This window comes from Tupaia chinensis, unplaced genomic scaffold (genome assembly GCF_000334495.1).
Source record: "Tupaia chinensis unplaced genomic scaffold, TupChi_1.0 Scaffold000028_1, whole genome shotgun sequence".
In the NCBI taxonomy this organism is placed as follows: Eukaryota; Metazoa; Chordata; class Mammalia; order Scandentia; family Tupaiidae; genus Tupaia; species Tupaia belangeri.
Genome location: NW_006159458.1, coordinates 1,353,915 through 1,363,674, shown reverse-complemented (window position 1 = coordinate 1,363,674; position 9,760 = coordinate 1,353,915). Strand labels below are relative to the sequence as shown.

Here is a 9,760-nt window from a genome sequence, read left to right as displayed (position 1 = left end):
CCCGCCCCCCGCTGGGTGCCCTTTTTTTTTTTTTTTTTTTTTTTTTTTTAGTTTTTTGCCATAGGGTGTGTGTGCTCACTGGAGAGAGACAGAGTGAGACAGTGAGGGGAAATGAGAACCACCCCTGGGGTGATGACTGCGGCACAATCCATTCTCCTCCAGCTCCTCCTAGAATACTGGGGGCGAATGCACATGCGCTCTGTGTGGTTGCCAGGTCTGGGACTCAAATGGCAGTTAATCATGTAGGAGTCCAGCTCCTTAACCACCAGGCCACCAGCGGTTTTGACTTAATAGTAAAATACATGTTCTCCCAATCTCTAACTTTCCCCCGTCATGCCTTCCAACCTGGAAATGGTGCATAAAATGAAAGCCTTAACTTGTTCTGCTACTCAAAACAACAAAAGTTGTATGGCTGCCCCTAGAGCTGTGACTTCCTAACCAGTCACTGCTTTTAATTTATTTATTTATTTTTTTGGAGAGGTTTTTGCTATAGGGTGCATGCGTTCACCAGAAAGACAGAGAGACAGAGACAGAAAGCGAGAAATCACCCCCCAGGGGGGATGGCCATGCCACAATAGCTTCTCCTCCTTTCTCCTCTTGGGATCTTGGGCACGCATGCACATTCGCCCAGCGTGAGTTTAAGCCACTAGGTTCAAGACTTGAACCGCGGTCAATTACATGGGAGTCCAGCGACATAGCCATTACACCAACTGCTAGTCCCACTAGTCACTGCTTTTTGAAAATGGGGGAAGTAACAATCTCAAAAAACTATTGCTAAGATTCGTAATTTGTTAGTGTAAAAATTCAGAAGCGGGAGTGACTAGGTGGGAATTAAATAAATCAGTATTCTAAATTCTTTTTTATCATAAAATATATCTAGAACTAAAACAATTCAATATCTTTTTGCATATAAGAACTTTCAAGGTTCCTTAGTATGTATAAGTATTTTTGAATGTATACAAAGAAGGAATTTCTTCTTTACATTTTAACAAGATCTAGTTTCTAAAAGCCTAAATGGGACAATTCAAAGACTACGTTAGATGACCATCACCACCACCACTTATTGACCCTTCCCATGGGTGAGACCTGTGCTTTTCTAAGTGCTTTACATGTACAAACTTACCTAGGCACTCACTGACATCATTCATTTAACTCAGACCACTGAAGTCAGTAGTTTGAGGATCTTGAAACCAAACCAGGTCCATGGTAACCACCATTCCAGATTTACTTTTAACCTAAACAAATCCCCAGCTTTGACTCTTTTACACACATGTTGCCAGACAAAGTGTTCGCCATCACTTCTCTTCCTAGAAGATCTTGGTGGTCATTATCTCCAACACCACTTCTGTCATTTTTTGTCGATTTCAGTAGCTACATAGATGATGATTCCAGTGCAAAAGCTTTCCTCCAAGGATCTTTTCCTCCACTGGACCTCAGCTACTCATCCCAATGGTCAGCCCCTATAGCTTTGGTTAGTAGTAGTAACTTGAAGCCTTCTCTACTGTTTCAAGCACCACTCTATCCACAACCTTCCATCTTTTCAGCTTCCTCCCATGTTCCTTCCACTCTTTAAAAATTTGTAATTCATTCCATCCTGCCACCTTGTCTTAGTCCCTAACACATCTCTTATCCTTATTTCATACCTTACCTACCTTAAATTTCAATGATCCATCATTTTAGTCACTTCATGTACTTCCAACTCCCTTGAGCAAAGCCCACTCTTAGAATCCACTCTCCTGCATCTACCTTCGTGTTGCCAGAGGAAATGTACAACTAAGCTAATGGGGAACTCTGTCTCTTAGTTCATGATCATTCATCTTGAGAGGCCTCCCCACTGCCAACAAGCCTACTGTATCTTCGTAGTCCATTGACTATGTCATTTTTCCAATGAAATATTTCATACTTTCTCTATTTTCTATCAAAGCTGTCAAACCCTCTTGTACAACCCTTGCTTTTATCTGCTGAGAAAATAAAAGCAAGTCAAATAGAAATCTCCCAAGCTCCTGACCTCACCTGTGTCCATACACTTGCTATATCACCAGGATACTGCTGCATCAATGCCTGCATGCTCTGCTTCCGTCCAACAACTACGGATGAACCATACTTTGCTCCCATAGAAGACCAGCCCTCTTGTTAGGCACTTAGATCCCATTCCCTTTCTTCTATTCAAAGCCATCACTCTAGCAGTTCTACTGTTTCTGTCTTGCATCTTTGACTTTCTTTCAGCTCTTCCTGTGGTCCACTGGGATTGAGTGTGTATGGAGGGTGAGATGGGACAGAGGTGGAAAACATTTTTTATCATTTAGAAACCACACACTCACCCACACACTCACATGTGCCCAGCATGTTTTTCAAGCCACTGGTCTGAAGATTCAAACCATGTAGTCAGCCATAAAGTATCTGACTGCCTTAACCACCACACCATTAGCTGGCCTGTCTGTTGTAGTTTTGTTTTTGTTTTATTTTTAGAGAGAGGTTTTTGCCATAGGGCGAGTGTACTCCCTGGAGAGACAGAGAGATAGAAAGTGAGAAATCATCTCCCCAGGAGAGATGACCCTGCCACAGTCCCTTCTCCTTCATTCTCCTCTCAGGTTCTTGAACATGCATGCAAACGAGACAGGTGTGAGTTTGGAGCTGCCAGGTCTGGGATTCAATCCAGGTTGATTACATGGGAGTCCAGCAACATAACCGCTATGCCATCCGCTGGTCCCCCATTGTAGATTTTTAATGCTAGAAGTGCTGTTTGACTAAATATCAGAATTCTATTAAAGAGACACTTGCAATTGTGGAGAAATTAAGACAGAGATTTACTGTGATGCTGGTCTTCTTACTCTTATACCCAGAGCCTTTACTAAGCAAGACACTCAAAAGTCTCAGGACTTTTGTTCAAGTGGCAGTAAATAACTCATAGTTTATAGTAACTGGATGTACTTCTCCAATAGGCAAGCACTTGTTCACAAGTTTTTGTTTTTTAATTTGCCAGGAGATGCTTGTGCTTGCTGGAGAGAGCCAGAGAAAGGGGGAGAAAACGGAAAAGCATCCCCCATGGTAGGTGGTCATAACCACTCTCTTCCTCTCCATTTTTCTCTCCTTTCAAGATTTTGGACATTCACACACACATGCACAAGTTATGTTTTTCAAGCTACCAGGTCTAGGACTCAAAGCACATGGTAAGCCTTGTGGGATCCAGCCACCTGAATCACCAGGCCACAGGATGGTCCACCACAAGATTTTTTTTTTGTTTTTTTAAACCTACAACAGCTATACCCATCAGGCAGAAAAGATTCCTAATCACAGTAAATGCTCTCCTCTTTCAGCCTAAACTACCAAGCAAAAAGAAAGCAGTTTATGGTGTTCTAAAGAAAACAAGCAAGCCCAGATACACAATGCTTTCTTGCTAAATTCCAGCTGGATGCGTTAATAAGATAATGCGAAAATCTATCATCTGGCTCAGATGCACTGTCTGTTGAAGGTGTGGCTGGTGGCAACTGCTGTTTTGTTAAGATTTTGCTTTTACTATTTGTCTGAAGTGTATCACAACCTGTATTTAAGGAGAACATGTTAAAAATAAAGATAGAAGCTTGAGGACAAAATGCAGTTTGTACCAAAGCAGCCATTATCAAGAAAGCGTGCGAATCCAGGATTAAAGCAGCCTGGGGAAAGTTAGTTTTACCCTAACTATGTCCAAGGGAGAACTTCATTTTTCAGAACCATGCATTTCAATGTGTTTAGAATCTAAGTGAAATACTACTCCAAGGCATTCTCTTTCACAATGCTATTTGTACGACACTCACTGCTACCAAACCCACGGTAAAGAAAGATGCATTGTTTTAAATATATCTGGAAACAATTTACCTTTGATTTTAGATAGGATCCAGTCCAGGGAGACTTTCGTCCGGGCTAACACACTGGGCTTCCGTGGCCGCACACAGTCAGGGCTCCAGCCATTGACACTGTCCAGGACAAAGGGACCGTTTCCATGTGTGCAAGCCAATGCTTCCCCAGAGCCTCCCTGAAACACCGAGAAAACAGACTCTAGAAAATCACTTTAATTGGAGGCTCCTGATTCTAATTTTTTAAAAAGATTTGCTTTTCATCAATTTGTATACCTTGGATATTTAATTGCATTTCCCATTTTGGGGGTATACACATGCACCTGGCATGTTTTCAAGCCACTAGGGCCAGGACTCAAACTGTGCAGGTGACCATGTGGGAGGCAGACACTCTAACCACCATGCTGCCAGCCCAAGCTGTGCCTTTTTAAAAACCAACATTTCCTCAGAAAATTGCATAGTGACTCAAACAGATCCAACAAGAAATAAGCTACCAGCCTCTTTCGGGTAATGGGACTAGGGTCAATGGTGGCAATCTCTGTAAGTCCTGCTGCTCCCATCACAGTTACCCTTGACACAGTCTATTCAGAGCAATCAGAAAGTAAGATTATGCCATGTGGAGAGGGACTAGAAGTCGATGTTAATGGTAGAGCAAAGAAAAAAATTAAAGGCTGGCTAAGATCTATTAAACTGTATTTGCAGGGCCAGCAGGTGGCTTGGTAGATAAGGTGCTGGATTCCCCATGGTTTGAGTCCTGGACCTAGTAACTTGAAAATCATGCCAGGCATGTGTGGCCAAAATCATGAGAAGGGAATGTGGGAGAAGGGATTGCAGTGTGGCCACCCCCTGGAGGATGATTTCTCACTTTCTGTCTCTGTCTCTCTTGGTCTCTTTGGTGAGCACACATGCCATGCATTTCCTCTTACACTGTGTGCTCCACTCGAGGGCAGGAATTGCATTTTACTCATGATTGTCTCCAGGGGAACTAGTGTAATTCCTGGTGTGTAAAACATGCTTAAGCAAGGTCTGCTCATTTACGATAAAGTGCTCTACATTAACGAAAGATTGTTTATTGACAGAGGGTAGGTGTGTGCATGTGTGAGAGAGAGAGAGAGAGCGCACATGCAAGAGCACGCACGAGAGAGCGAGCACTCCCTAACAAGGCCTGGTGACCCCACAGTTCCTTTTCCTTTAGTTCTCTATCCGGTCAGAATGCTGGGCACAGAAGTACATGCATTTGAAAGCTCGTTGGCCACGTAGGATCCACCTTCCTCTGCACAGCACTTAAGCATTGCACTACATCTAATTACAGCTGGCCCCAGTGCTGTAATTAGATGCATCAAAAACAAACCTTGGGGCCAGTAGGTTGTGTGGTGGTTAAGGCACTGGACTCCCACATGGCTGACTGTGGTTCAAGTCTGGGACCTGGTGGCTTGCTTTCTCATTTTCTCTTTCTCTGTCTCTCTCTTGAGCACACATGCCCTATAGCAAATTTTAAAAATAATGATAATAATAATAACAAATTAAATTAAATTAATATTTCTTTTATAAAAAACCTTAAAACTTAGGGTTTTCATTATGTTAAGGCAGTTTTCTCCATTTTTAATCAGGCTGTTTGGGAGAGAAGGGGTAGATACTACTGTATATTTAGGATCAAATTGAATCCTTTGTTGTCTTATAAAATAAATCAAGCTGATGGTATATATTTAAGATTTCTGCTTATTTTATACAAAGAATTTCACAGGGGGCCAGCAGGTGGTGTAATGGTTACGTCGTTGGACTCCCACATAGTCGACTGCAGTTTGAGTCCCAAATGGCTTAAAACTCATGCCAGACATGTGTGCATCCCCCAAACCCCAAGAGGAGAATGGAGAAGGGACCATGGTCTGGCCACTCCCCCAGGGGGTGATTTCTCACTTTCTGTCTCTCTGTCTTTCTGGCAAGTGCATGTGCCCTATAGCAAAAACCTCTCTTAAGAAAAAAAAAAAAAACAAAGAATTTCACAGAAGGACTCCTTAATTGTGAATAAAGAGATAGTATTCCTTGTATATAATGCAGAAAAATCAACATTTTTCTCTGATTGTATTTTTTCCACATAAAGTAAGATTCTACTTAAGGGCTCCTCCCACCATTTGAAAAATGGCCTGATGTACACAGTCAGGTGTTTCTGTTGTTGTTTTGTTCTATTATCAGTTATTCTTTCAGAACCAGAACATAGCCAGGATGTCATTTTTCAGGCAATTATAAACATTCCATGATACAGAATTTTTTTGTTTTTTTTTAGGATTTTGCCTTAGGGCACGTGTGTTCACCGGAGAGAGAGAGAGACAGTGTGAAGGAATCACCTCCCCGCTTCTGGGGAGATGGCAGCACCACAGTCCCTTTTCCTCCTGAGATCTTGGGCACCCCTGCACATATGCCCAGCATGATTTTCTTTCTTTCTTTCTTTCTTTCTTTTTTTTTTTGGAGAGGTTTTTGCTACAGAAAGACAGAGAGAGACAGAAAGCAAGAAATCACCCCACAGGGGGGATAGCCACGCCGCAATCCCTTCTCCTCCATTCTCCTCTCGGGATCTTGGGCACGCGTGCACATGCACCTAGCGTGCGTTTAAGCCACCGGGTCCGGGATTTGAACCATGGTGGACTACATGGGAGTCCAGCAACATAGCCATTATGCTAACTGCTGGTCCCAAGAGTTTCCATAATCTGGATAGGACATACATTTCTCTGGGAAGAGAGAGATCTACCACTTTGTAGGTAAGAAGATCTTAAAAATAATACACATATAAATAAAGTACATATATGTATATTTTATATAATATATGCAATGTATATATATAAATGTGTACATATATATATAAAAGTATAAAATCCAGTGAACAAAGAGCAAGAGGATTCTCCAGTGCATTTCTGAAACCCCTGTGTCTCCCCATCCCAGCTGTGTGATTTTCACCTTCCTGGATGAGAAGTCACATAAGCAGCCCATCACCTCCGAGCATACACAGGAGGTCAAAAATCAATTATCTGAGAGGAATATTAGAGTCCATTTCATCAAGGCAAGTCTCTTTTCTCTTTTAGTTTTGCTATAGGCCACAAGTGCTCGCCAGACAGCCAGAGAGTGATAGAAAGCAAGAAATCACCTCCTATCCCGGCATGATGCCCATGCTGCACTCCCTTCTCCGTTCTCCTCTTGGGATTTTAGGCATGCACGCACAAGTGCCCAGCATGAGGTTTAACCCACCGGGACTGGGACTTGAACTGTGGTTGACTTCATGGGAGTCAGCAATGTAACCATTATGCCATCCGCTGGTCCCAATCAACGTGCGTTTCTAAAATCCCCTTGTTAGTAGTAGTTCAGTGTATCTTGTAAAAGAAATCTAGCCATATTCATTAATGAGAATCCCAACCCCTATGTTCCTTCCCGTCCCTTCTACAGGCAGTAAACTCGGTCATGCCACAGTCAAGGCGACAGCTGCGTGAAGCTGAAATAACAGGGGCCGACTGAGATCGTGATACTTAGGTGATCTGAGACAGGACCTCTCCGAACCCCTCTCTTGTTTTCTTTGCTCTCTTGATACAAAATAAGATTCTTTCTTTTATTATTTTAAGAGAGATTTTTGCCATAGGATGTGTGTACTTGCCAGACAGACAGACAGAAATTGATAAATCACTCCCCCAGGTGGGATGGCCACACTACAATCCCTTCTCCTCCATTCTCCTCTCGGGATTTTGGGTACACATGTACACGCACCCAGCATGAGTTTGAAGCCACTGGGTCTGGGACTCAACTGCCGTCAGTCACGTGAAAGTCCAGTGACATAACCATTATACCATCTGCTGGTCCCATTAAACTTATTTAATTTTAGCTGCCATTAGCTATGACAGAGACAGCATTTGGGGGAAGAATGAACACATAATTTATAGCCCTTCTTTACCTAGGTTTTTAACTTTTCTTTTGCTTTTCTAATTTTTAAAAAATTTATTTATTAATTATGACTTTTTTTTTTTAATTTGATGAGAGAAAAGAAAACTGAGAAAGCAAGAAGCCAGATCTGGGACTCAAACTGTGGTTAGCCATGTGGGAGTCCAGCACCTTAACCACCACACCACCTGCCACCCCTGCTTTTTTAAATTTTTTTATTTTTTTTATTTTGCTAGAGAGCATGTGTGCTTGCCAGTGAGAGACAGAGAGAGGGGGAGAGGAGAAAGCACACCCCATGGTGAATGTCATGCCACAATTGCTTCTCCTCTGTCTCTCCCTCCTTTTGGGATTTTGGGCACACGTGCCTGGCATGTAAGATCCAGCTGCTTTATCTACCAAGCCGTGGAGCTGTCCACTACCTCATTTTCATAAGATAACACTTATGGAGGTCAGCAGGTGGCATAGCGGTTAAGGCACTGGACACTCCCACATGGTCGACCATGGTTTGAGTCCCAGATTTGGTGGCTTGCTTTCTCTCTTTCTCTGTCTCTCTTTCTCTCTTTCTCTGTCTCTCTTTCTGGGTCTCTCTCTGGTCAAATTTTTAAAAATAAATAAAATTAATTCTCTTTTTAAAAAAGATAACATTTATGTACTCTATGGGACTAGGCTTCCTCTGCTCCTCAGATTTTCCCATACACATCCCGGTTTTATGACTGAGGGCTCTTCCTCACTCTCTACCCAGGAGACAGACTATAGTATGAGACTTGTTGAAGAATTAACAGCTCTCCACCACGCACACAGAGTCCCTCAAACTATGACTTCTGAAAAGTAATGTAGAAATACTCCCACCCCCAGTTCCCTCACCAATCTGCTGGGATAAATATACAACCTGTATTCTGTATCTCTGCGCTGACTTCCCTGCAGGATAAGCTGCAGTCCCTCACTGCAGTAGCTGGCCTAACACCATGTCTTAGCTGGGCTGTTTTCTGTACCATCTCCTCCCCTTCCTGCGGTGAAGTCTATACTTCCTAAAACAGACCACTGCACTTGAATCTTTGCTTCCAGGTCCTTCAGGGGAGTGCATATGAAGATGCACAACACTGAAACAGAATTGAAGTAGTACTTGAACCATGAAAGCAAAGGAGACCTTTTCTTTTTCTTCGTATTTTCCCATGTAGGAGCCTCACCTAGATTCCTGCGTATTTTCCCATGTAGGAGCCTCACCTAGATTCCTGCTCAGTTGCTTGTCCTCGTTGGAGTGACACTCATTGGCTCGTGGCTCTTTACTGAATAGGGAGGAAAACTCAAAAATGTGCAAAGACTTAGGATGCATTCCTTCTTCTGCCTACCCCAGAGCAATATGTGTGATAAGTCTGGAGGAATGTTCTGCCTCATGAATTTAAATCTTCCCTTAAGTGGGCTGTCCCAAATCCACAATAGAGATTGGAGGAGGACATACAAATTATTAAAAACTCTTGGGACCAGCAGTTAGCATAATGGCTATGTCGCTGAACTCCCATGTAGTCGACTGTGGTTTGAGTCCCAGACCCGGTGGCTTAAACTTCCTGCGTATTTTCCCATGTAGGAGCCTCACCTAGATTCCTGCTCAGTTGCTTGTCCTCGTTGGAGTGACACTCATTGGCTCGTGGCTCTTTACTGAATAGGGAGGAAAACTCAAAAATGTGCAAAGACTTAGGATGCATTCCTTCTTCTGCCTACCCCAGAGCAATATGTGTGATAAGTCTGGAGGAATGTTCTGCCTCATGAATTTAAATCTTCCCTTAAGTGGGCTGTCCCAAATCCACAATAGAGATTGGAGGAGGACATACAAATTATTAAAAACTCTTGGGACCAGCAGTTAGCATAATGGCTATGTCGCTGAACTCCCATGTAGTCGACTGTGGTTTGAGTCCCAGACCCGGTGGCTTAAACTCACACCAGGCACATGTGCATGCATGCCCAAGATCCCGAGGAGAATGGAGGAGAAGGGATTTTGGCATGGCCAC

The 9,760-nt window shown here is 43.0% G+C and overlaps 1 protein-coding gene across 1 annotated transcript in view; it reads right to left on the bottom strand.

Moving 5' to 3' along the window:
- Window positions 1–9,760, bottom strand: part of OVCH1 (ovochymase 1) — a 109,217-nt gene that overhangs the window by 47,908 nt on the left and 51,549 nt on the right. The window contains 2 exon segments of the mRNA XM_027771127.1: window positions 3,384–3,541; window positions 3,856–4,012. Of these exon segments, the coding sequence (XP_027626928.1) occupies window positions 3,384–3,541; window positions 3,856–4,012 (315 nt within the window).